This window comes from Dama dama, chromosome 13 (assembly GCF_033118175.1).
Source record: "Dama dama isolate Ldn47 chromosome 13, ASM3311817v1, whole genome shotgun sequence".
In the NCBI taxonomy this organism is placed as follows: domain Eukaryota; kingdom Metazoa; phylum Chordata; class Mammalia; order Artiodactyla; family Cervidae; genus Dama; species Dama dama.
The window spans coordinates 33,138,137-33,165,882 of NC_083693.1; the positions used below are offsets into that span (position 1 = coordinate 33,138,137).

General features: G+C 45.3%; 1 protein-coding gene across 1 annotated transcript; it reads left to right on the forward strand.

Moving 5' to 3' along the window:
• The first annotated feature begins 614 nt into the window (after positions 1–614).
• Positions 615–27,746, forward strand: BNC1 (basonuclin zinc finger protein 1). Its single transcript, XM_061159617.1, is given in 5 exon segments — positions 615–713; positions 17,163–17,262; positions 18,311–18,546; positions 20,749–22,613; positions 27,065–27,746. Coding segments are annotated over 5 exon segments (2,982 nt in total).

Sequence of the window (27,746 nt, forward strand, 5' to 3'; positions counted from 1 at the left end):
GTAATAAACCTTCCTGGCGCCCTCCTTTCTCCACATCCTGGGATACGTCCCCCACCCCCACCACCACTTCCTCTGGAAATAAAGTTTTTGGTAATGAGGGTGGCACAGCCCTCTACTTGGCCGCGGTGGGACCCCGAGTGCGCCCCGGGGCGGGCAGGGCGGCAGGATCATCGCCCGCGATGGGAGCCAGAGAGAGAACTTCAGAGCGTTTCGCCCTTCCCCGGGAGAGGCAAACACCGACACGTCCGTGTCTTTCCCGACAAGTGCCTTCAAGCCCGGCGGGGGCAGACACCTCCGCGCCGGCCGCCGGCGAGGTCTCCGCTGTCTGCGGGGGCCACAGCCTCGCCTCAGCTGCATCGATTTAGCGCGTTCGTGGGCCGCTCCGGCGGGAGGCGGCTTCCCGGCGGCGCAGCAGCAGCGCCTGAGCCGCGGGCGACTCGGCGGCCCGGCGGGAGGGGGAGGGGAGAGGGGGAGGGGCGCCCCTCGGGGCGCAGGGGGCGGGCGTGCGGGCACACGCGGTGCGCGGCGGGCGGGGGCGGCCACCGCGCCGCGCGGCCGGGGCGCCCGGGGAGCCGCCCACTTCGCCGCGGCGGGCCCCGACGGCCGGAGCTTGGATGAGGCGGCGCCCGCCGAGCTGGGGCGGACGCGGGGCGACCCGGGACGGGGACACGCGCCGGTAGCCCCGGCACTGCAGCGGCCGCAGGATGGCCGAGGTAAGCACGGCGCCCTCCGCGGACGCGGGGCCCTCTCAGCGCGCGGGGTGGGGCGGCCGGGAACGCCACTCGGATCCGGGGCCACTCGGTTCTCGGGGGCGCGCCCCGGGCCACCTCCCCGAAGGCCACCTGCGCGGCAGGGGCGGCGGCGGTGGCGCGGCCCTTCCCCGGGGCCGGGCGTGAGGGAGCGTCTCCGCGGCGGGGAGAGCCCGTGGGGGCGCCCGGACCCGTCTCCGCCCGACGCCCCGGAGCCGCCCGACGCGCTCCGGGTGTGTGACCGGGGTCGGCGGGCGAGGGCGGGTCCTCTGTGTGCCCGGGGCCGCGTCGAAGCGTCGAAAGTGCGGAGTCGGGAGGGACCTGGCGGCCGCGTCCTCCCTGCGCGCGTTTTCGCGCCCCCTCAGCACCTCCACTGTTCGGTCCAGGACGTTGGGACTAACTGTTTCAACCGTTCTTACCGCAGAATTAATTACACAGCTGCTATTTTAAAGTGACCGTTTTTCACCTGGATTTTGTTTCTGGAGAACTGAGCGTGCCTTCGAGTCCCTCAGAGAATTGCGGAGCCGGGCGAGGGGCAGTGACGGGGGCTCCTGTCGGGAGGGGGTGGTTGGATGGGGGTGGGAGTCTATTGTACAAAACTACAAATGGAGAAGCGGTCGGGTCGGGGGCTTCCCGGGACGGCAGAGAGTCGAGGGTTCAGGATCAGGTTTTTATAAACGTTCCAGCTGACCAGCCGGGTTCGCGGAACGGTTCAGAGCGAGATGTGGCCGCAGCCCCGGGAATAGGGGTCGGGCTCAAGTGTTTCCACGTCCGAGTCTAACAAACGGGTCTCTGGCCCTTGCGGGGGAACGGACTACCTGAGGGTGACCGGGCCGGACCAGGCTGCGGAGCCGGCGGCGGTGTCGAATTCCAGGCCGCCCTCGGCTTCCCGGCCCGGAGATGCCGCGACCGCCCGCCTCCCGCGCTACCAAACAGGGTCCTGGCCCGCGGGGCGGTGGACCGGGGCCCCCCGCGGGCGGAGGAGGGGGCGGCGGCCACTGCGTGGTCCCCGCTGCTCCTCGGGCCAGACCCCGAGCCCTAGCGGCCGCCCGGCTTTGCATAAACTCCTAAGGATTTGTCAGCCAGATGTGACAAGATTGTCGAGAGCGGCTAGTGAAGGAGGAGATCTGATATTAATCAGCGCATAGCTCGGAGCCAAACTTTCTCAAATGCGGTGTAGAAACATGTTCTTCTCATTTTAGGCATCTCTTTGTGGCGGCGGGGCTGCCACCGGTCTGACTTTGACAGTTAAATGGAATGCCAACTAGCAGCCTTAATTGTATGAGTAAAGTTGTGTGTTGTTGGGGGGAGGATCAGACACGCTAAGTTTCAGTAATGTCCCCTCGTTTTATGGCTGTGCTCACCGCAGCCCTCTGAAGACAGGGCGTTTAAATGGGGCCAGACGCCTGGTCGCAGCCAGGCCTCTGCTGTTAACACTTAAGGGGCCTAAAAGAGGCCCCGCTGGTGTCCTGGGAATCCCTGTCGGGGTGTGTATGCGTGTGTATGCGTGTGTGTGTGTGTGTGTAGGGGAAAATGTGTGCTCCTACAGCTTTGGACTCATAGAGCAGATTTAGCAACCATTTTTTAAAAAGCATATTCTTCTTATCAAAGCAACAAAGATTTTGGCTTGACAGTAAGTGAATTGAAAAACAGCATTTAGCAGGTCATTTCTTTTTCTGGTGTCCTTCTGTTCCTTATTGTTTTAATTTGCTGTTGGATTTCATAGCATCTTTTCATAAGATTTCTTGGACTCTTAATTGCAAATATGTGCTTATATGTTTTGTTCAGTGATAAATATGATGGCTTCTCTGTTGTCCCCAAATCTCTTCATGTATTTATTAATATTTCATTTAAATTGAATATGTCAAAATAAAACTTTTGTGCATCATGTAAAAGAACATTACTTCAAATGTTACGGATTGTCCAGGATTTGATTTTTGCTTTAAATAGGTATGGAAAGATAGCCACCTCTTTTGCTAAAATAAATTTTGATAAATAGCTTTATCCTTTGTGGCATACCTAAAAGAATAAGAGGTGTCATTATTTGATTTCTCATCTTGTAAGTTTGCTGACTTTAATTTCACCAAGGAAGTTGGTTGAGCATGTTCTGTTGTAGCTAAAAGCTGAGAAGTGGTGGAATCTTCACTTAGCACAAGTACTGCTCATATATTGGGAACTCGTGTTCAGACATCTGCATAATTTAATTTGGAATATCATCTGTGTCCATTGTTGTATTCCCTTCAGAATAGTAAGGATTTAGCAGCATGCTTCTCCTTCAATCAGAGAGTATAATGAGTTTGAAGTGGTGATTTGGCTGTTGATATCTACAGGAATGTGGAATGATGATCTGTCTGTTCTGGTTATAATTCACACTAGACATATTAACCCAAATGGAGTTATTGCAGTAGAAGCATAAAGTTTGCACAGAGGGTTACCTTTATATTATTTTAATTTTTCACACCTCTCCCATGCAGCAGTTAGGCCTGTGTCCCAAGCCCATGCCAGCATTCTCTACCTCAGCTTGGAAAGAAGAATGAACCAACCTATTGGGTGAGAAGAGCCATATCGGTTTCCCTGTGGAACAAATCATAATTGTCATTTAAGCATACACTTAGTATTTATGAACGCCTAGGGATAAGTATGAATGAGAAGACATTTGAAAAGTTCAGTTTGCCAGTACAGTTAAACCACAGTGTACAGGGTGAGGGGTATAGGTGTCTTTTAGCTTTTGTGTATGGCTTTAGAAGTTATTTTGACAGTGGCCATTAAAGAGTTGCCCTGAAGGTTCCACAAGGTAAATTACTTGCAGGAGGAGCGTGCTTTACCCGGGGGTGAATTTTCACCTCTACAGATGTCATTTAGAATGAGTTACTTTTGTCAGAAACAGTCCTGTTTTAAAAGAACGAGAAATACCACAGCTAAGGTGAAATCTCAGTGCTGAGCAGCACATCTTTTTGATATCTGAGATCAAGATTTAGAGAGCCAATAGATTTTCTAAATTACTATTCTGAGCAGTCTATAGATTTTGAAATTTTATTTATTTAGATATTTTATTTTTGATGACTTTTCTGGGAGATGTTAAAGATAACTGAATCTGCACAGAAGAGGCATCTGGAAAGGGTTTTTTGGTTTTTTTGTTTTTTTTTCTTATACATTGGTTTCCACCTGAAAAACCTTATTTGCTCTTGTCATTCTTTGAAGCCCTTTTCCCTAATTCTGGAAATTCCAAGATTACGGTGCAGCCCCATTTCCCTACTCCGACACATGCCTATTTTATCCAGAAAGGGTGGGTCCAAACAGAACAGACCTGGTTCGCCAGGGTCCAACTTGGGGTCTCCTCAAACTTCGCATGAATAAGCAAACCAGCTGTTGCTATTCCAGTCCACACGTGGACTCATGATTATAAACCAGTCTAACGTATCGCAGGAGGATTCTGCCTTGCCGGGTGGGGGCTGATAATTTCAGTTAGCTAATGTGAGAGAATAGAGAGACAGACAAATAAAATGTTGTGAAGGCCAGGCCAAACAGCCTATGTGGAAGGAAATGGTTGTCTCAAGTAAACTTAGTCCAGGCTGCTAACTTTTTTCACAGAGTTACATTAGTTTGTCTACTCTTACAGATTCTTTGTGTGATCCTTCAGTAGGTGCTAGCGAACATCAAAGTTGTTTTCAACTCTGCGTCAGCTTTCAGAAGCATTGTTCTCCTTCTGTAGCCCTCTGATTATTTCTTTCATTACTCCTTATGAGAATAAAATTTTTATACAGACAACTCTGTTTCACAATAACACCATGCTGAATGTTAAGACAGTGGTCAGGATGGCATACGTAAGTCTGATCTTTTTAAAAACTTCATTTGGAAAATCTTGGGATTTTTTTTTTTTTTTTACTATATTTAGTCTTTAAAATCTAGTTCTCACTAAGTCCCTGAAAGGTTTGCAAAATTTTACTTAGCAGTGTTCATAATTTCATCATTATTTTGCATCAGCAGAAAGGGTGAACTTGCTTTGTTTGTGTAGTTAGAATTATCCTGAAGTGTAAACGTGTTTTTGTTTGTTGGTTTTGGTTTTTATTTCTTTTTCCCTAGGTTTTGATGGTTGTGTCCAGAAGTTCCCTACATGAATAACGTTCTTCCATTTTTTTTTCGTCAAAGGTTTCTGAAGAGTACAACTGAGGTCTCTCAAACATAAAGGAGAAAAAATGTATCTATCATTTATATAACTGTATAGTTTTTTTTGTTGCTGTTGTTGTGGTTTTTTAAAAGAAGAAATATTTGGTTTGGCTTCTATGGTCTTATTTGCATATTTTTCTGCTTTTTATATTTTCTGTTTTTAGAACTAATAATTTTAAGGAAAAAAAAGGCACAGCTGTTAAATTAGTTTGGCACAGAGTTTATACTTTGATTTATAGAGATCAAAAGAACAAGTATTTTCCCCATCTCCCTCTTTGAACTGAGTAGCAAGAGAACACTCCAAGTGTGTCACGCATGCTTTCTACTCACAGGTAGACCTGGCCTAACATCTGTTCCCTAAGTTCTACCTCCCACCTGCCCTTTTCTCTGCCAGACCCCTCTCCACCCTCTCAGTCTTCTTTGACCAGCCTCTCTTTTCATCCCATCCTTGCAGTGAGAAGCCAGATTCTGTCAGTTTTCCTTCAGTGTCGTTTTTATATTGCAGATGCCACCTTTCCGGTTTCTGAGGCTTCTCACATCCCTCTTTCAACCATGCTCACAGTAAACGCTTGTCTTCCCATTGTTAAGAACGTGATGATTCCATGAACCTAAGAGAGAGACTCATGGCTGCCCATCTGGACAGCCCACCCACACCCCCACCCTGTTTTGCCTTTCTAAGTCGGCTCTCATTGCCCATGACAGAAATCAGCCTCTTGGGCCTGACGCACATGTTCACGGTGAGCCGCCTTTTTGCCTAGGACTGTGGTGTTTCTTGCGTACACTGCTGAGAGCATGAAGACTCCTCTGGCCTCTACATAACATTGCTCCCTCCCTCTACACCATCTTACTCAAAACTAAAATTTGCGGGAGAGGTGGAATCTTGATTTATCATTTTTTTCACTTTTTGTTGTTCAGAATTTTAAGCAAAATTAGATTAGTTTAAGAATGCTTGGTGATATGTGCTTGGAGATTCCACAGTGATCAACTTTGAGCCAATCCCATTTCGTCTGTGTCTCCTACCCATTTCCCTCATCGTCATCAACACTGAATTCCTTTGAAGTAAATTTTGAACATTCATACTATTTCATTCATAAATATTTTAATATGTAGCTCTAAAATAAAAAGCTCTTTTTAAAGAAATGCAATATACTGACTGTATAGCACCTAAAAATTAACAATAACTTTGGAATGTTGTTAAATTTCTGAGTATTCAGATTTCTTCAGTTGTTTCTTGAAGTTTATATTATCATTGACTTGTTCAAATCAGGATTCAAATAAGGCCCATAAACTTGTTTCTGTTAATCTACAAACTTATGTTTTCCTTTTTTCGTTGCAATTTACCTGTTGAAAAAGCTGGGTCATTTGTCATATGGAATACTCCCCGGCCTGGATTTGGGGTTTCGTTTTCTTGTTATATCACACAAGGATGTCACACAATCCTTGTGGTATCTTTGTGAGGAATGTTTAAGCATTCCTCCGTCTGCTGTACCAAAACGCTTGATCTAATTCAGATTTGAACTTTTGGAGCAAGAACACCCATATGTATGTATCCTCCAATGCTGAGGCAAGTGACCTGGTTGGTGTCTTTTCATTGAGTTGCAGAATGCTAGTATTCTAATTCTTCGTTTATTTATTCACTGGAATACTCTAAAAAGAGTCTTTGCCTCATCAACCATTTGCTTGCCCTGCAGTACATTTTGTATAAAAAAGGATGCATGCTTGATCCTTTACTTTTTTTTCTTTTTTTATCATTTTTTTGGTTCCGTAGCATCCTCAAAAGATGGCCAGTGAGTTTTATATTTGTTTTTACTATCTTTTGAATTTCCTGCGTTCTAGTAATACTGAATGACTTACACTAATTTTTAGCAAATCATATTCTCTGTTCAGCAGTTCTTGGTCAACCAGGATGCATGGTTTTCCTTTGCCAATGAAGCCATGTACTTGCTCCCCTAGAGCAGACTCTGGGAGTTCCTCCTCCTGTCTCCCTGAGGCTCCCCACTGTTACCTATTACCTGTACATGGTAGATGCGTTAAAAACAAATAATGACAACCCCCCCCCCCCGACAAAAAAAAAAAAAACAACACAGCAATTCATTAAGATTTTGGTTGCATTTTGTCAAACTACTATGGAAGACGATGGCGTGATGCACTTCTGGTCCATGGAGGGTTCTCCAGGTGGACTTCAGTGTGGTGCTGCCAGCAGCAGATAAACTGCCTCCCACAAAAGGACCACATGGGTTTCTTCTCCCTTCACCCCAGTTGTCCTGGGACACCTGGCAAACAATGATACTACTTTCAGAATCCTAGTTGTAACTGTGGGTTTGCATGTGTTAGAAAAACTTAATGGAAAGTGGATGAAGTTAGAGGGAAATGGCAGGAGGGAAAGTAGGGAACAACAACAACAAAAGCCAATTCTAGTAAGAGAAGGTAGAAGTACAAAATGTGTGTAAGAGGCCAAGATTCAAGAGGCCACCCTTGAATCAAGCATTTTTCCAAACTAGGAAGGCTAGATCTGTAGCCAGGAGAGAATGGAAATACATTGTCACTGTAAATGAAAAGAAAGAAGTCCTCTCCGCAAAAGTAAGGGTGGTCCAGCCACTTTAGAAGATGTTTTATATTATAGATTGGCAGTTTTTGATATGCAGTGTAGATTTCCAGGACTCAAAACATATGAAAAGCAATTGTCTATATTCAGCATTTAAAAATACAGTTTGTAACAACCTGAATCACTTTTCGTCCAAAGCTTGGTGACTTTTAAAAAGTGATTTGTGATTTAGCAGACCATATCCTTTGATTTCAAGTTGGGAAATTATGATTCTTAGAACTGAGAATCTGGCCAAGCCTGAGAATCTCACACTCAAAGAGAGGACCATAAACTAAACTTGGCCTCAGTGATCTCTACTATTAATAGCAGTTTTTTTACATAATTTTTATGTTGTCTTCTCCATAGTCAATAGGAAGTTGTTGTTCAGTCACTAAGTCGTGTCCAACTCTTTGTGACCCCATGGACTGCAGCATGCCAGGCCTCCATGTCCTCACCATCTCCAGGGGTTCGCCCAAGTTCATGTGAATTGGTGATGCCATCCAACCATCTCATCTTCTGCCACCCTCTTCTTTTGCCTTCAATCTTTCCCAGCATCAGGGTCTTTTCTAGTGAGTCAGCTCTTCGCATCAGGTGGCCAAAGTATTGGATCTGCAGCTTCAGCATCAGTCCTTCCAATGGCTGTAGGATTGACTGGTTTGATCTCCTTGCTGTCCAAGGGACTCTCAAGAGTCAATAGGAAGATCAGTGTGTAAGTTAGGAATGGCACTTGGCTGCTATTGAAAAAGCTCCTAAATAATAGTTGCCATCCTTTCTGCTCAGCCATCCTTAGGGCCTGATTTCAAGGTTGGGCTCATGTTTGCATCTATGAGGTCCAGGCATCATGCTCTTGTTCCAAGAGGAAAGAAGGAAGAATGGCAAAAAAAAAGTCCCTCAGCTGAGTCAGCTCCCATCAGTAAGGAGCTTTCTGTAAACCTCTACCCAACAATTTATACTTACACACGTCAGTCAGTCCTTAGTGATCTGGCCACCGAAACTGTTAGTCACTCTGTCATGAACAACTAACTGGACTTTGGAACCCCATGGACTGTAGCCTGCCAGGCTCCTCTGTCCAGGGAATCCTCCAGGCAAGAATACTGGAATGGGCTGCCATTACCTTCTCCAGGGATCAAATCTGGGTCTCATGCATTACAGGCAGATTCTTTACCAAGGCAGATCAGGCAAAGGATATTGGATGTGTGTCTGTAATTAATACGCATGGTACAGCTCTCTCATTGGTTATTCCTTATTCTTTTAATACTAGTTGGAAAGCTTACGGAATAGCAGACCCAATGCTAGCCACGAGGTTTGGAGTTTTCACTTGTCTTGTTGCCTCTTTCAGGGATGATTCATTATGGGACAACTTTTTGGGAGGTCTTTATCATAAGTATTTTTAGTAGCTCTGTCTGTGCAGAGTCAGATCAGCAGAGCCCAGAGGACCTAAGATCTGTTATAGGCCTGGGAACAACAGCAGTTTTGCTATGCTCTTTGGTCTTTTCAGCTCTCTATCTGTATATCCTCATTAATGTGGCTGATCAGCCTCAGAGGTTGGCAGGAGCAGATATCCAGCCTGCTTTATAGTCAAAGGTTCCAAGACATGGAGCTGAAGGCTGTATGGCTCAACAGGAAGCAAGATATAGACTGAGGTCAGTTGTAGATTGCAGTGTCTCTCAGAGAAAGATGCTCAGTATGAATGAGAAGTAATTCAAGAAAGAGTTCAGTTTCCCCAGCTATGCATCCAGAGGTGTCACTTTAGCAGGCAAACCATATTATTAATAGTTTCATCCTTTTTTCAAAGACTCACTGTTAGACTCAGGACAAAATCCATACTCCTTGGCCTGCCCCAAGAGATCCTGTGCAGAGTGGTTTCTGTCACCTTTCTGACCATCTTTTTCTACCATGTACCTTATAACTCTGCTCCAGCTTCCCTGGCCCCTTTCTGTTCCCTGAACACCTCCAGCCTCTTTTCATGCCCCAGAGCCTTTGCACTTGCTCTGCCCTCTGCCTTCAGTCTCCAGTTCTTCACTGGCCCCTTGCCATCCCTTGGAACTCAGTTCAAGTGTCTTCTCCTCAAAAGCCTTTAATGATGACCCTGTTTGAAAGGCATTACGCCGCCTCCCCATGCCACCCAGGAAAATTGCTAGCAAAGCTTTCTGCATGTGTCTTTAATAGCACCTGCCTTATTCTGAAAAGGTATTTGTTTACTTGTTTATGCTGTCTCCCTCCTGCTTGAGGGCAAGGACTTAACCATTCTCATTCAACACTTTAGCCTCCAGAGTTTAGAAAGCCTGGCTCATAAACAGTAAATATTTATTCAGTGAATGGGGTTTCTATACCATTGTGAAACTTTAGTATCCTTATAGTTGCCATTGAGATTAAATGAAACCATAAATACAAATGCAGTTTAATACCAAATATTGGTATTCTGAGATATAATCTGCCTTCAATATCCAAATTTGAGACCACTTTCAAGTAGCCTGTAAGTTCCTCAGCTTCCTCATCTATAGAATGGGATGGTAGTAAGAAATGAAATAGCTTATAGGTACTGCTTACTGCAGTCCATCACACATGATAAGTAATCACCATCACAAATTATGTGACCTTGTGCAGATTACAAATCTTCCATAAATTTAAGTTTCCTGAGAATAATTCCCACCCCACAGTGAGGCAGTGCAGACTGAATGAGATCACCTATTCCATACAAATGCGACTGTGTGGACAGACAGATGCTGGAAGAGTAGCTCATCTCACCATTGGACTCAGAACTGTCCAGTAGGATTTTGTGTGATGATGGAAATGTTCTTGTCTCTGCTGTCCTGTACAGTAGCCACTGGCCACCTGTGGCTCCTGAGCACTTGAAATGTGACTAGAAAACTGAATTTTTATTTTAATTAATTTTTAAATAGCCACATGTGGCTGCTACTGTTAAGTCACTTCAGTCGTGTCCAACTCTGTGCGACCCCATCCCTGGGATTCTCCAGGCAAGAACACTGGAGTGGGTTGCCATTTCCTTCTCCAGTGCATAAAAGTGAAAAGTGAAAATGAAGTTGCTCAGTCATGTCCGACTCTTCGAGACCCCGTGGACTGCAGCCTACCAGGCTCCTCCGTCCAAGGGATTTTCCAGGCAAGAGTACTGGAGTGGGGTGCCATTGCCTTCTCTGCCACATGTGGCTAGTGGCTACTATTAAGGCAGATTAACTTGACGCTACAAAGCTGTCTGGCTGGTATGCAATTCAGTTCTGTTCCTGAGCCAGATTACAAATGACTCCCCTCAGATGGTCAGTATCATGAGTCTGGAAACCCCAGAAGTCCTCTGTGATTTTTTTCCCCTGACCCATTCCATCTGGTCCCCCAAGAGTATCCCCCTGAATTTATCTTCAGTGATATGAAAATGTTTGCATGCACTAGAGATGAAAATAGCTTTGAAGTGGGTAGTTTCTATTCTCAAGCTCAATAATTCAAATCCCATCAAAGGCCCGCACTGTCCAGCAGTAGATGTCTGTGCGTGCACCCCACCATGTGCCCATTCTGGCTGCTGCTAGGAACTGCAGTCAGCCTTTCTGACAAGAGGCCCATGGCAGCGTCTAGCCATGCTCAAGGTAGATCACAGGTATCCAGGAGAGGAAGTGGGGCCCTCAAATCTACCTAATAGCTAGATCATAACTTTCCAGACTTACAGCCCAAGACTGCAAATAACTAAAGCATCCATCCCGTGCTAGGTGTGTCAGTAATTTCTGGGTGGATGAATGAGCAAATGACAGTGACAAAAAAGCAAGCCAGAATTTTGAATGTTGATTTGTAGCACATCAAAGTGACTAATAACAATTCAGAAATAGTCTGATTAAAATGAGTGCGTAAAAAGCGTAATCATGGGCTTGATGAATTCAGAATGTGGTAAACATCTGCTTTATGTTTCTGAAGAATGGAACAAGTATCAGAATTCTAAAAGAAAGGATGTAAGTTTTAAGAGTTTTCCATTTTGATTTACATGAGTACTTTTCGTCCTGTAATTACAATTTTTGGTTTGATTTCACTCTAGGAGTTCTAATTTGTCTTTAGATAATAGTGCTATAATTCTACTACATCATGGAATTCTGAAATGGGTGGAAAAACCCAAGGACTTTAATATTGGAAGTTTTCTTAGATGCTGTAATCAGCTTTTTTTAGTTCGTAAATAATTCCTCTGAGATGTATTTCCATCGATGTTTAATGAGCTTTATTAAACCTTATTCAAATAATTCATATAGAACTACATGATTTTTTTTTTATAAAGCAGCATTCACACACTGGAATTATAGATAAAGCTGCTTAAAATTCAGACCCCAAACTAGAAGCTTCTGTATCTGAATAGTCAGGTTAGATCAGGGAGTCTCAGCTGGGGGCATTTGGCAATGTCTGGAGACTTTTTGGTTTTCACAACTGGGGAAGAGGGGAGGTGTTACTGTGGGTAGATGCCAAGGGTGCTTCTTAGTATCCTACAATGTGCAAGACAGCCCCCCATCACAGAGAATTACCCAGCTCAGAATGTCTGTGATGCTGGGGAAACCCTGAGTTAGGTGTCAGGAGATGCAGAAAAAATTACTTTCAACCTTAAGCTATGAAATGTGTTTGGAATTGTTCCTTCTATAGTTTTGATGTGCTGGGTCCGAAGTAGTGAGCTTTTCAAGCACTCTTTAGGGAGTAGAGGAGGCGTGTGCTCAAGGACATCTTTCTCTGATTCAGATAGGTCCTGTTTTTTAAAATATGAATTCACTTTGTATAGTTCAAATACCTTGTTTTTAAAGAGTGAATGCATCTTGAGGGACATTATCCAAAATAAGAACTTTTCTTCTTTTAAAACTTTCCTTGAAGACAGTCATATTTGTAGAATGTAGGTGGTGAAATATTTCAGAAGTTTAGTGCTTAGTGTGAGATCTGTGAAAAAAAAAAAAAATATAGATGATTGGTTCACCTGTGAGCTGATGTTGAGAGAGTTGCAGAAGTTTAGAAGCTGGACGACATATGAATGCCACAAACTAACCTAATGATGCTCTTCTAAATTTTGACAGTGTGTAATAGAAATTAAACCATCACTCATCTTTATCCTTTAACCTCCAGCCAAGATAACTGTATAATTATGTGTATATGAGTCTAGATGTGTGTGTTTATGTATGTAATACATTTTTCTATGTTTATACACAAGTAGAAACGCTATAATGAAAAAATAATATAGTGTCTTTCATTAGAGCAGTATTTCTCAATCTTTTTCATTTTTCACTCCCACATACATCTAAGGAGACTTTAGAAATTTTTTTCCTAACTGTGCCTCCCCCAATGAGATTTTAGTGTCACACCATATACTGTATATCTGTTTATGTGTGTATGTCTGTGCTTTATACATAAAAAGAATAGACCAGTTCTCACCTTTTGGGGATGGTGTACTCCAGATGAGAATGTATGCATGATTAGAGTGAGAGACTGTTCTGATCACCTGGAGTTCTTTGTGTTATAGTCTGTGACTTAGTACAGAGCGAAGCCCTTTTCCCCTAGATCTCCTATTTTTTCATAACTTCTTGACGGGACTAGGTAACAGCGTCGCTACCTGCTGCACACCTCATTTATCAGCAGCCTTATTCTTTCACCTGAAAATCTCTGTCTAGTTCTTCTGTTCAGGCCCATTGTAATCCAAAAGAAACCATAGATAACATTCAAATCATGCCATTTTAACCTGTATTTAAGTAAGGTCACTGATTTTTTTAAAAAGACCTTATTTTTTTTTTTAGTACACTTTTAGATTCACAGAAGATTTGAAAGGAGAGTGTTGCACTGTCCAAAAACTTTGTTTGTGTTTTTTGGTAACTTCTTACCAAAAAATGGAAGCAAATTTTTTGGCCAACACAATACAAAGATTTCCCATATAACCCCTACATCCACATAGGCATACCCTGCCCTATTTTCAACATCCCTCACTGGATGATAACAATTGATGAACCAGCATTAACACATCATAATCACCCAAAATCCATGGTTTAACCTCCAGAGTTCTTGCTTGTTGTTGTATATCCTGCGGGTTTGAAAAACATACACAACGTTGTGTATCTATCATTATATCATCGTACAAAACATTTTCAATGCCCTCTTATGTTTTACCTATTCATTCCCCAACCCCTGTCAAGCCCCTGGCAACCACTGGTCTTTTTTCTGTCTCCATCAGTTCAGTTCAGTTCAGTTCAGTCGCTCAGTCATGTCCGACTCTTTGCAACCCCGTGGACTGCAGCACACCAGGTCTCCCTGTCCATCACCAACTCCTGGAGTTTACCCAAACTCATGTCCTTTGAATCGGTGATGCCATCCAATCATCTCATCCTCTGTCGTCCCCTTCTCCTCCTGCCTTCAATCTTTCCTAGCATCAGGGTCTTTTCAAATGAGTCAGCTCTTCGCATCAGGTGGCCACAGTATTGGAGTTTCAGCTTCAACATCAGTCCTTCCAATGAACACTCAGGACTGATCTCCTTTAGGATGGACTGGTTGAATCTCCTTGCAGTCCAAGGGACTCTCAAGAGTCTTCTCCAACACCACATTTCAAAAGCATAAATTCTTCGGTGCTCAGCTTTCTTTATAATCCAACTCTCACATCCATACATGACTACTGGAAAAGCCATAGCCTTGACTAGACGGACCTTTGTTGGCAAAGTAATGTCTCTGCTTTTTAATATGCTGTCTAGGTTGGTCATAGCTTTTCTTCTAAGGAGTAAGCGTCTTTTAATTTCATGGCTGAAGTCACCATCTGCAGTGGTTTTGAAGCCCCCAAAAATAAAGTAGTCAGCCACTGTTTCCACTGTTTCCCATCTATTTGCCATGAAGTGATGGGACCAGATGCGTGATCTTAGTTTTCTGAATGCTGAGCTTTAATCCAGGCTTTTCTGACTCCATAGTTCTGCCTTTTCCAGAATGTTATATAGTTGGAATCATGCAGTATGTAGTCTTTTCAGATTGGCTTCTTTCAGTTAGTAATGTACATTTACTTTTCATCCATGCCTTTTCATGGCTTGATAGTTCATGTCTTTTAATGCTGAATAATATTCTGTTGTTTGGGCATACCACAGTTTATTTATCTATTTGCCTGCTAAAGACATCTTGGTTGCTTCTAAATCTTAGAAATTATGAATAAAGCTGCTGTAAACATCCATGTGCAGTTTTTGTGTGATAAGTTTTCAACGCTTTTTAAATACCAAGGAATGCAGTTTACTAGATTGTGTGGTAAGAGTGTGTTTAGTTTTGTAAGAAACCACCAAACTGAGTTTCAAAGTTGCTTTATGTTTTGCGTTGTCATCAGCAATGAATGAGATTTCTGTTGCTCCACATCCTCACAATCACTTGATACTGTCAGTGTTATGGATCTCAGCCATTCTAATAGTGTAGTGGGCTGATTTTTAAAAGTTATATTTTTATCAAAATATAATTCACATACCATAAAATTCAACTGAGTGGTTTCACTGTATTCATTGAGTTGTGCAACATCACTGCTATCTAAGAACTTTAGAACATTCCATTACCTCAAAAAGAAACTGATCAAAATTGAAAACATCTGTGTTTCAAAGGATATCATGCAGAAAGTGAAAGGATAATCCAAGGATTGGAGAAAGTATTTGCCACTCATATATCTGGTAAGGGACTTGTACATATCTGGTAAGGGACTTATACCTAGCATATATAAAGAACTCTTATGACTCAATACTAAAAATACAACCCAATTTAAAAATGGGCAAAAGATCTGAATAGACACACAGAAGGCCACTGAGCACTTGGTGGGAAAATAAACCTTTAAAAACAGTTTGGGGGGTTCTCAGAAAGTTAAACATAGAGTTACTATATGATCCCTCAGTTCCACTCCTAGGAATATATCCCAAAGACATGAAAGCATATGTCTATCATAAACTTGTTCACAGGGTTTCTTTGGGGGATGATGGAAATGTTCCAAAATTGTATTGTGATGATGGTTGTTCAGCTCTGAATATTCTAAAAATCATTTGTTTACTTTAAATGGGTGTTGTATGATATGTGAACTATTAATATAGTCTCAACTTAAAGCTGTCTTTAAAAACAATGAGAACAATAAAAGAACACCCCTTTCCCATTAGCTCCTCATCCTACCTGCTCCCCACAATCCCAGTAACCACTAGTCTGCTTCGGGGCTCTATCGATTAGCCTGTTCTTGACGTTTCACATAAGTGGAATCATTCAGCCTGTGACCTTTTGTCCTTGGTTTCTTTCATTATCATAAATGTTTTCAAAGTTCACACATTCTAGCAGGTATCAGTACTTCATTCTTTCCTATTGCCTCGTGATATCCCATTGTATGGCCATACCACATTTTGTATATCTGTTCATCGATCAGTATATATGGGGGTTGTTTGCACTGTGAGGATAGTAAATAATGCTGATTTTAAAGTTCAGGTACAAGTTTTATGTGGACATAGGTTTTCAGTTCTCTTGGGCTTAAATCTAGAAGTGGAATCAGTTGGTGGTAAGGTAACTGTGTTTGTGAGGATCGGTCAGACTATTTTCCAAAGTGGCTGCACCATTTTACATTCCCACCAATGACTGATTTTTAAGTGAAAACTAGTTGATATGCTCCTTAATGTGTCCTCGGCCAGATTCTCCCCTTCCCTGTCTACACACAAGGCCACACAGTCCCTTAATTGTCACATGGAGGTTAAACCCCCAGTCGTAGGGCTTTCTCATGCCTGCAAACACCCGGGCACCCCCCAACTGTCCGAGCTCTCTTGACTCATACGATTCCGCCCAGCGCCTCCTCCCAGAAATCTCACTGACAGAGCTCCAGTGAGAGCTTTTTCTCTTTAATAATAGATTACATTCCTCAGGCCTCTTATCCCCTTTTGAGAAATCTATCTTAAAAATATATGTGAACCTCTGTTCTTAATCCTAGAACTTTGTTGACACACACATCTGTATCTTCTATTTCAGTCGTATGTTTGCACACTCCACACCCCCACGCCACACCCACCACCTTAACCTGCACCTGGGCATTGACGCAGGGCTTGTCCAGCCTGCGTCTGGCTGTCAGTCACACAGTCCAGTCAGCAGAGTCAGGGAATGATCCTTGGTGTGGTCAGCCATTACATGTCCTCAGATCTGTCTTGATATTCAGCATCTGCCCTGTTTGGGGGAGGGAGTAACGAAGTACACATGTGCATTACTCTCAGTTCGGATCATTCTCCTATTTACTTGTTTCAGGGCAGCCCCATTATCCCTTTCTGGGTTGCTGTTCTGGTCAACTTATAGATTTAGTGAGAATGTGACTCTTCTACACCCTTTTCATGCCATTTCCATAATAAGCAGGATAGCTCCTTTGTGCCTGTAATCCTTTCTTATAAAGAGTTCTAGGGTTGTAACCCATCCTTGCATGTGGAATATCTGTGTAGTATGTTTGCTGTCTCCAGGGCCAGGCATGTGGAATATCTGTGTAGTATGTTTGCTGTCTCCAGGGCCAGGGTGAGCTGCTCCTCTTTCCAGGGGACAGTAGCATGTCTGGGCCTGGCATGGAGGGGGCACAGGTCATTCAGCCAGTGCTGCTCAGTGGAGGAACGCATTCTGTTCTGTAGATGCTGTGTGTATTCCACACATCGCTAACATGTCCGGTGTCCCCATGTTCTCTCCTGTAGGCTATCGGCTGTACTCTGAACTGCAGCTGCCAAAGCTTCAAACCAGGGAAGATCAACCACCGTCAGTGTGAGCAGTGCAGACATGGATGGGTGGCGCATGGTAACCATTTCCCCACCTTGGCCTGTAGTGTTTCCTCTAAATAACGCAGTTACTCAGGAACAGGTTTAATATCCACGAATGACAGCTAACATCTGAAGTTACTGCTGTGTGCCAAGAAACAGGCTAAGAGCTTTATATGTGTTATCTCTTTGGATCTTAACTCTGAAAAGTGTTTATCCACTGCCTTCTGAAGATGTAGAAAGTGGTGCTTCAGGGCTATTCTGCAATGAAAGAAATAGTCTGTGCATATACAGTAAGTAGCCTCTAGCCCAGGGTTGCTAGATGAAAAAGCAGAATGCTCAGTTGAATTTGAATTTCAGTTAAACTGTAATTTTTTTTAGCCTAAGTATATCCCAGTTAATATTTTTGGTTTAAGTATATCCCACTTATTTGTTGTTTATCTGAAATCTATATTCAAGTTTAACAGGAACTTCCTGTTTTTTTATTTGCTAAACCTGACAACCCAGCACTACACCAGCCACATGTGGCTATGAGCCCTTGAAATGTGACTAGCACAACGGGCGAGCTGAATTTTTAGTTTTATTTTTTTAATGTTAATTAATGTAAATCTAAATTTGAACAGCTGTGTTTGACTGGTGACTGTTGCGTTGGACAGCATGGACTCAGTTGCCGAGCCTGACAACTGGAGAGTGGCAGACGAGGGCTCCCACCCCAGCCTGAGGGCTTCCAAGTCCAGGTTCTCCCCCAGGACCTGTGCTTCCTGGTTTTCCATCCTCTTGATTACACACCTGCTGCCTTCATTTTTACCAGTTCCCCAGGTGTGGTCCTTACCTGTGGCTGTTTACTCCTTAGGCACGCCACAGGAAAGGGGGAAAAGAGGCCTCTCAGGGTGCTCCATTTTATCTTAGAGGTTCCTGTGAATAACGTGGAGTCAAATAGCCATTAAGATTATTAATTGTTTGCATATTTGTGGCTTTTCCATTGGCACAAATAACTGAGAGTTCGCCCTTCGCCTACTTCCCAAGCAGTGTTTTTCTCTTAAAGGTAACATCTTGAAAAACAACATTTTTTCAATTCCCTTTTTCAGCTCTGAGTAAGCTGAGGATCCCCGCCGTGTACCCCACAAGCCAGGTGGAGATCGTCCAGTCCAACGTGGTGTTCGACATCAGCAGCCTCATGCTGTATGGGACCCAGGCCATCCCTGTCCGCCTGAAGATCCTTCTGGACCGGCTCTTCAGTGTGCTGAAGCAAGACGAAGTCCTCCAGATCCTGCACGCCTTGGACTGGACCCTCCAGGATTACATCCGAGGATATGTGCTGCAGGTACGGGGATGTGGGTGCCACTCCCTGAGAGCCGGACCGGTGTAATGCAGTGCCACCAGTGCTCCAGCTGCTGGTAGTCATCCCTCCCTTTCATCGTCATTCCTCTTGGCCTCAGCCTATCTCACATTCTGGGAGAAATCCACTGCTTTCCTTGTGGCACAGTGGTAAAGAACCTGCCTGCCAATGCAGGAGATGTAAGTTCGATCCCTGGGTTGGGAAGATCTCCTGGAGGAGGGCATGGCAACCCACTCCAGTATTCTTGCCTGGGAAATCCCGTGGACAGAGCAGCCTGGCGGGTTATAGTCCATGGGGTTGTGAAGAGTCAGACACGACTGGGCACACAGACACTGGTATCTGTTAGACTTCAGGGAGTGAGAGCATTACATGTTCTCTGATTTGGGTTTCACTTGCCAGCTTGCACAGTCAACATTGCACACTCACTCATACAGTCAACCGTTGGCCCCATCCTTAGTGCTGCCTCCATTTCTTTTATTATCCATACGACATCATTGGTTTCCAATTTTACTGAGGGTGTGGAGTTGAGGAACTTACACTGCAGAAAGGCACAGCAGACATTTCTGCATCGCTCCGTCATCCTGTGCCTTTCATCCCTTCTCTCATCTCTCTCCTTTGCAGAGTAGTTTCACCTCTCTTTGTGTTCTAGGGGTCTACCTTATGCTTCCTATCCAGAGAGGCTATCAAGGTATTTTCTCAGGCAAAGAACATGTTTCCTGGATTTCTCTGACATAGGAAATAGCTACAGCATTTTCTTCCCTGTCACTATGCTAGAAAATGTCAGCTGACTTTGATAAAAATTTCAATGAGATGGGCAGATGAATGTATTTCCAAGACTCACATGCATTCAGTGTAACTCAGCTAGGCCATAAACTTGAAACAAGCACAAATAACAACCATTTACTGACTTAGTCCCTCTTCCAGTCATCTCACAAGGTAGGTCGATTATCCCCATTTTCCAGGTGAGAAAACAGAGGCTGAGTGCTTCCGGATCTTGCTGAAGTCCCTCAGTTTGCATGCAGCAGACTTGAAATGTGAATCCACTCTCTGACTCTGACAACACCTGCAGGCTTCCTCTGGAACTCTGTTGGCTCACCTCGAGTGTGGGACCCCTCGAAGGCCAGAAACCACCTTTTATGTAGAGCAGCATTATGCTTTTACATTATGACATAGATCAATATTTAATGATCCTAATAATCTTGCTTTCTAGTGTTAGGATTAAAAATATGGAATCAATTACCTTGAACCTCCAGCGCATGAAAAATTTATAATGTTACATTCCTCATCATCTTCAAAACTCTTACATGCACTGTGAAAAATCTCAGTAGGCCATCAAATACATGTTCTGTGATAAAATATTTATTGTAGTTTTGGGAAAAGTTAGGTCTTGCTAGAGTTTGAAAAATCTCCAACACTCCAGTGTAATTACTGCTCTGCTTTGTGAACACAGGCAATAGATCAATACAGGTTCATTTGTATTTTGATGTTAGTTGCTTGGGAAAGATAATTCAACCTGCAGCAATAAATACTTGACCTATATCTAGGCCTGATTTCACATCTATACTGTTTAGATAAAGAAGTTACTGTTGCTCAAATGATACATATTTTAATTTTAGTGGGAGAAAATTATTATGCCTAATCAAAGACTACCAATTGCTTTGAAATAGGATGGAAAATAATCACCAAACTTCCCTTAGACTTGAGTGATATAATTTTATTTCTGTTTTCTGGACCACCACTAACATTTGTACAGTATATTTTTCCACAGAGAGTTTCTTTCCTAGGAGAGTAGGGTGAGTGAGGGCTGAACTCATTGAGCCCAGTGCTCCCAGGGGTGTCTTTTTCTAATATATACAAAAGTGTCCCATGATGCTGGTGGAGGCCCTAACCACATGGCATGACTCCTTTCTTAGAGAAGAGGGTTGTGGTGGTTGCTATTTAGTCGTTCAGTCACATCTGAATGTTTTGCAACCCCATGGTCTGTAGCCCACCTGACTCCTCGGTCCGTGGGATTTCCCAGGCAAGAATACTGGAGTAGATTGCCATTTCCTATGCCAGGGGATCTTCCTGACCCAGGGATCAAACGCACATCTCCTGCATTGCAGGCAGATTCTTTACCGCTGAGCCACCTGGGAAGGGTAAGGAACAGTAAATTAATGGTCCTTCTAAATTCTGGTTTGGGTTTAGGATGCCTCAGGAAAAGTGCTGGATCACTGGAGCATCATGACCAGTGAGGAGGAGGTGGCCACCTTACAGCAGTTCCTTCGCTTTGGAGAGACCAAGTCCATAGTTGAGCTCATGGCAATTCAGGAGAAAGAAGAGCAGTCGGTTGTCATCCCACCTTCCACGGCCAATGTCGACATCAGGGCTTTCATTGAGAGCTGCAGCCACCGGAGTGCCAGCCTCCCTGCTCCCATGGACAAAGGAAACCCCAGCAGCGTCCACCCCTTCGAGAACCTCATTAACAACATGACCTTCATGCTGCCTTTCCAGTTCTTCAACCCCTTGCCCCCAGCACTGATAGGGTCACTGCCCGACCCCTATGTGCTGGAGCAGAGTCAAGACCAAAGCCAGGACCCCAAACAGGAAGTCCACGGAGCCTTCCCTGACAGCAGCTTCCTCACTTCCAGTTCCACCCCATTTCAGGTTGAAAAAGATCCGTGTCTCAGCTGTCCTGATGCTGTCACCAAAAAGGAAGACAGCACCCACTTCAGCGACTCCAGCTCGTACAGCATCATCACGAAGCTCGAGAGGACACAGCTGTCCCCTGAGGCCAAAGTGAAGCCCGAGAGGAGCAGCCTCAGCACAAAGAAGGGCCGGGTGTTCTGCACGGCGTGTGAGAAGACCTTCTATGACAAGGGCACGCTGAAGATCCACTACAACGCCGTGCACCTGAAGATCAAGCACAAGTGCACCATCGAAGGCTGCAACATGGTGTTCAGCTCCCTGAGGAGCCGCAACCGCCACAGCGCCAACCCCAACCCCCGGCTGCACATGCCCATGAACAGAAACAACAGGGACAAAGACCTGAGGGGCGGCCTGACCCTGGCTGCCTCGGAGAGCGCCAAGCGCCCAGGCCTCGGGGTGACTCCTCCAGACTGCCGGCCTCTCCCTGGCTACGCTGGGGCCCTGGATGACCCCCAGAGCCAGCCAACCTTCCCGAGCCTCAGCCACAACGGGGTGCTCTTCCCCAACCTGAAGACTGTCCAGCCAGTCCTGCCTTTCTACCGCAGCCCAGCCACTCCGGCCGAGCTGGCCAACACCCCCGGGATGCTGCCCTCCCTCCCTCTGCTGTCCTCGTCCATCCCGGAACAGCTGGCTTCCAATGAAACGCCGTTCGACACCTTGCCCAAGAAGAAATCCCGCAAGTCCAGTATGCCCATCAAAATAGAGAAGGAGGCCGTGGAGACAGCAGACGAGAAGAGGCAGCCTCTGAGCTCTGATGAAGACATGCCCCTGCAGGTGGTCAGTGAAGACGAGCTGGAGACCTGCAGCCCCCAGTCAGACGGAGCCCCAGCAGAGCCGCACACGCCAGCAGGAAGCTCCGAGAGGCCTCGTGTTGAGGAAGAGAGGCCCTGCTATCTCGGGCCAGGAATTGAGTCCAGTGGAGCCATCCGCCAGACTCCTGAGCAGGCCACGCACAACTCGGAGAGGGAGACTGGGCAGAAGTCAGTGTTGAACACTGTGCCACGGGACGCGGAGGAGGATGGCCGTGAACCTCACCTCACCACCAGGGTGGAGCCCTGTGTGCCTTTTCCCGACTATATCAAACTGCAGCAGCACCTGCTGGCCGGGGGACTCTTTGGTGCCTTGTCCACCCAAGGAATGGCTTTCCCTTGTTTCGAAGATTCCAAAGAGCCGGAGCACTTGGGTCAGCCAGCATCAGTGAGGTCGAAGGAGGAGAATCGCTTCCAGTGTGACATCTGCAAGAAGACCTTTAAAAACGCTTGCGGCGTGAAGATGCATCAGAAAAACATGCACGCCCGGGAAATGCACACGTGCACAGTGGAGGGCTGCAAGGCCACTTTCCCCTCCCGCAGGAGCAGGGACAGGTAAGACACCTGGTGGCGATCTTTGCTTCCAGGGCAGTGGGTCTTAACCTTTAATAAGCACTTGAGTCACCTGGAGGGTCATTAAAGCAGACTTCGGAGCCCCACCCCTACTCTTTCTGTCACAGCAGGTCTGGGACCGGATGTGAGGGTTTGCATTGCTAAGTTCCCAGGGGACACTGAGCTATTCCAGGGGCCACGGACTGAGGAAGAGTGTCCTATAGATCCAGGTCCCTGTGTTTTCGGCTCCAGAGTTTAAACTCATTTAGTTATAAGACCTGACATGAAATGATGTGACGCTATCTGATCTTTTAGAGTCTCCCTTTGTGTGGGGTTTTGTATATATTCAGTACAGAAATGTTAATGGATTTCTTATGGGGACATTACCGTGATATTACAGTGAATGCATCACTCTGCCTTTCTAAAGCCTGAGGAATTTTGGATTCAGAAACACATCTGGTCCCAGTGGTTTGGGATATCAGGAACCATGAACTAGTTCACGCATTAGAGGAGCAAGGGAGGCAGGGAGCTTTTCACGTTAGGATCATAGCTTCCCAAAACTTGTCTGACTTTCATTTCAAACTGAACTCCACAGAATGAAGCATTTTCTCTGATTTCTAATTAACCACTCTATTTGAAAAGAAAAATAACTGCCTGATTGAAGATGTCTGAAATATTGAGTTATTAAAGAGTAAAGGCAATTAACAGGTTATTTCCATGTCTGTGACATGTAGTTGAAAGAGGAGAGGTCTTGTCGATGCTGGGTTTTCATGACCCCACAACACAGAATCAGACTGCTCTCCAACTGCCGGGGGATAGAGTACCCCTCATCACTGTGGTCACACAGCATTGGCATTCCTCTTATTTTTCTTGATGAGCTTAGGTCACAGAACCATGCTTCAGGTCGCCTTCCTCCCCAGCCTTTAAAGGGAAGAAGAGGCTTACCGAAAAATGATACCAGGAGGCTTTAGGGAGAGAACCAACCCTCTGATGAGACCAGCCCTGAGCTGCAGCATTAGATGCTAAATGGTTCACAGAACATTAAAATGTTAACATTTGTCCAAACAAGCTTTATTTCAAGCAGCTCAACACCCCCATTGCCTTAGTCCAAATTGTAGCCGCTAATTTATTAACAGGGCGAAAAGGTATAGACTCCCACACACATTTCTGGACAGGACTCCTAAGAACACACTCATTGTCTCAAGCAGAGAGGATAGGGCAGGGGTGATATTTGTTAAAATTCCTGTTTCCGTTTCTGGATGTTGCACCCAACCTCCAGGACACCTAATTAGTGAGCTGGTCCTCCTCCTCCAGCCTCAGAGAGAAGAATTTGTTCATGAATAAGCTGTTGTTACAAAGAAGGGATAGTCCTGTCAGTCAGATTATCCTTGTTATTTATGATACTGTTCTGACCTACATCATCTGCCAAGTTAGAAGGCATATTGAATTTAAGATACTATTCATATTTATTCTTCATGTATTTAATATTTTCCTGTTTTTGGATCTGTCTGAGATGCGAGCCTCCTCCCCACACCACAGGAAAGCATCTCGCATGCTAAATGTAAACCACTAATTCTAAGTAATCTAGAATTGGTACTGCATTTTCCTTGGGATCTGTGATTAAAACAATACCATCTTGAACAGGACTTGGCTAGCAGTCCCAGGTCCACCACCATTTTTCTGAGTCAGAGATGAGAATTGCGTTGCTGTGAGGACAGCTGCCTTCCTGTCTTCAAGCCACAGCTACTGCCCACAGCACTTCCCAGGACCCATTAAGGGGACTGCCACAGCACTGTGGGTACTTGGCTTGTGAGTGTTTAATCACCTCTGTGTTAGGTGCTCTGGACACAGTCCCTGCCCACAAAGGCCCGTGGGGAGGCAGCAGTGCACGGGCGATTACAACTGACTGTGGTGGCTGCTAGAACGCAGGGGATACAGACTGTAATGGGCATGGGAGGGCATCTCACCAAACTCCTCGAAAAGTTAGGGTTGGTTTCCTAGAAACCATCTTCACATGGCATTACATCTAAACCAACCACTTGCGAAAGTTTTGATGTCACAACCCCTTTACAAATTCTTAAAACCTCAAGAACTTGTGTCTGCTTGGGTGTATATCTATCAATATTTACTGTATTAAAAATTAAAACTGAAAAAAATTAATATGTACATCACATCACTTAATAAATTAGTTTATTACAATTTTATGAAAAATTACATTTTCCGGACAAAGAACTTTAGTGAGAAGCGGCTTTGTTTTACATTTTGCTAATATCTTTAGTAGACGACGACTGGATTCTTCATTCAGTCTGTTGAAATATCACGTGTCATGTGGCCTCTGGAATACCACTCCAGGCGGCGCTAGTGGTAAAGAACCCCAGTGCAGGAGACTTAAGAGTCATGGGGTTCGATCCCTGGATGGGGAAGATCCCCTGGAGTAGGAGCATGGCAGCCCGCTCCAGTATTCTTGCCTGGAGAATCCTATGGACGGAGGAGCCTGGTGGACTACAGTCTATGGGGTTGAAAAGAGTCAGACCCAACTGAAGTGACTTAGCACACACACATGCACACCAGTGAGGGAATGAGGCTGAAAGGGAAAATCATGTATTAGTATAGTTATGAGACGAGTCTGGCTTGAGGGACATCCTGAAAAGATCTCAGGGAGCACTCGGGGTACCTGATCACACTTTGAAACCCACTGGTATCAGCTAATCTACATAGTCAGGAGCAGGGGAGGGGAGAGTTGGAGTGGGAGGTTGAGGTTTAAGTGAAGAAATGCAGACCTGGGCAGGAGGCACAGCGTTAGCAAAGTCCTAGAAGCAGAAAGCCCAGCACATGGTCCTGGGGTTTTGCAGATGTGGTTGTCACTGACCTTAGGGGACATGGCACCTTAGAAAGTACATCTGACCCTCAGGATGGTTAAGGAGGAGAGAGGGCTGCCCACATGTTAGTGTTTGGTGTTCGTAGAATCCTCAGCAGCTGAGCACAGGACCCAGAGGTTCCCTCTGTTACATCAGGGACTTTTCTGCACGGGGTTCCAGTAAACGTGTTTGTCTGACCCTTTTTTGACTACTTGTATATCCTGGAATCTATATGTCAATCTAGTATCTGGTTTTCTGCCGAGACATACCTGCCCCTTCAACCCAGGATGCTGACATAATCACAGGGCAGAGTTGCAGTGGAGAAGAGCTGCTTGCAAAGTGGGTGATCTGGGAGCATAATTCTGATTATGTCCCCCAAAAAGAAGGTATACAAGGATTAAAAAGAAGTTGAGTAACAAATTTCATGCACTTTGTGTAACATCCCCTCTCTGCCCCCCAACCAAAGACATCTTTGGAGATTTAGAAGAGAAAATCTGATTTCTTGTTATTTTGGTGAGGATATTTTTCACAGTTTGACCCTGGTACGCATCCTGATCTGTATTGTGGGAGGTATGTTCCCTGCTCAGAATAATTCTGCAATCACCTTTGAGATTATGCCCTGTAGTAAGGGGTATTTTTGCTTGTCAGAAGTTAGAGGATCTCTGAGCAAGGCCAGCATTGATTGACAAGTTACATCCAAATGATATATTATGAGTAAAAGGCATGTGTCATAATGGATACTCATTATCTGCCCTTCAGGACTAACCATTGGGTGGGTGATTGGCAGTGTGCTCACAGTGCTGTACTTGCAAAATTCCTGTCTGGTATATAGTGAAATGTTGCAAATACGAACTAAATTTCACACACACGCACACACACACACACACACACACACACACACACACACACACACATACCACTTCTAGCCTCTCACCTGTAGAACTTCCATGTGGTGATGTTTCGTTCAGATGCTCTAGTCCACGATGCAAACCACGTAGGAAATCTTAATATTTTATGGTAACCACATTAAAAAAGTGAAAAGAAACAAGTAAATTTAGTAATGTATTTCCTATCATTCAGTCTATTCAAAATATTATTTCAGTATAAGACACTGGCCACCTTTCAGGCACTCAGTAGCTGCTTATGAGTAGCCGTTCTTTGGGACAGTACAGCTCTGGAAGAGCCTGTCTCCTGGTTTCATTGAAATAAAGTCCTGCTTAGTTCCTTACTGTTTGTGACCAGTTTTCTTCTGGGATCTCCTGGTTCCAGTGTCCCAACTGAATGGGCCTAACTGAAGCAGTCTAGCCATTCTCTAAAGATGAGGTGCGGGAACAGTCAGTCAGACTGTGCAAGCTGAAGAGAACTACACATTCTGTCAACTCCCCTGGTCAGATGCTGGCTTGGGACAAGCAGTGGACGGCAGCGGGCAGTGTCCACCACACAGGCGCTGCATCCTGAGCCCCTTAGCATCACTTCCCTCACGCCACAAGCTTTCCCGGTATCTGCCTAGTGTGTCTACTCAGACTGAAGACTGTCTTTAAAAAACAACAAAGATGACAGCCCTACCCATTGCTAACCACCTTTTCACTCTTGTAGACACAGTTCAAACCTAAATCTCCACCAGAAAGTATTGCCCCAAGAAGCTCTGGAGAGCGGCGAAGACCCCTTCCGGGCAGCTTACCTCCTGAAAGACACAGCCCAGGAGGCCTACCAGGAGGCAGCCTTCACACCGCAAGCCTCCCAGACGTCTGTCATCTTCAAGGGGATGAGCCGGATGGGCAGTCTGGTGTACCCGCTAGCCCAGGTCCACAGCGCCGGCCTACAGAGCTACACCTCTGGTCTGCCCAGCGAGGGCACCGTCTTGGATCTGAGCACTACCTCGAGCGTGAAGTCGGAGAGCAGCAGCCACTCCTCTTGGGACTCAGACGGGGCCAGCGAGGAGGGCGCTGTGCTCACAGAGGACTGCGATGGCAACTGTGATGGGCCAGGCCTGGTGCCCGGGGAGGACTACCCACTCTGCGTCCTGATGGGGAAGGCTGACCAGAGCCTTGCCAGCTTGCCTTCCGGGCTGCCCCTGACGTGTCACCTCTGTCAGAAGACATACAGCAATAAGGGGACCTTCCGGGCCCACTACAAGACCGTGCACCTCCGCCAGCTGCACAAATGCAAGGTCCCCGGCTGCAACACCATGTTCTCATCTGTCCGCAGTCGGAACAGGCACAGCCAGAACCCCAATCTGCACAGAAGCCTCACCTCCTCTCCTAGTCACCTGCGGTAA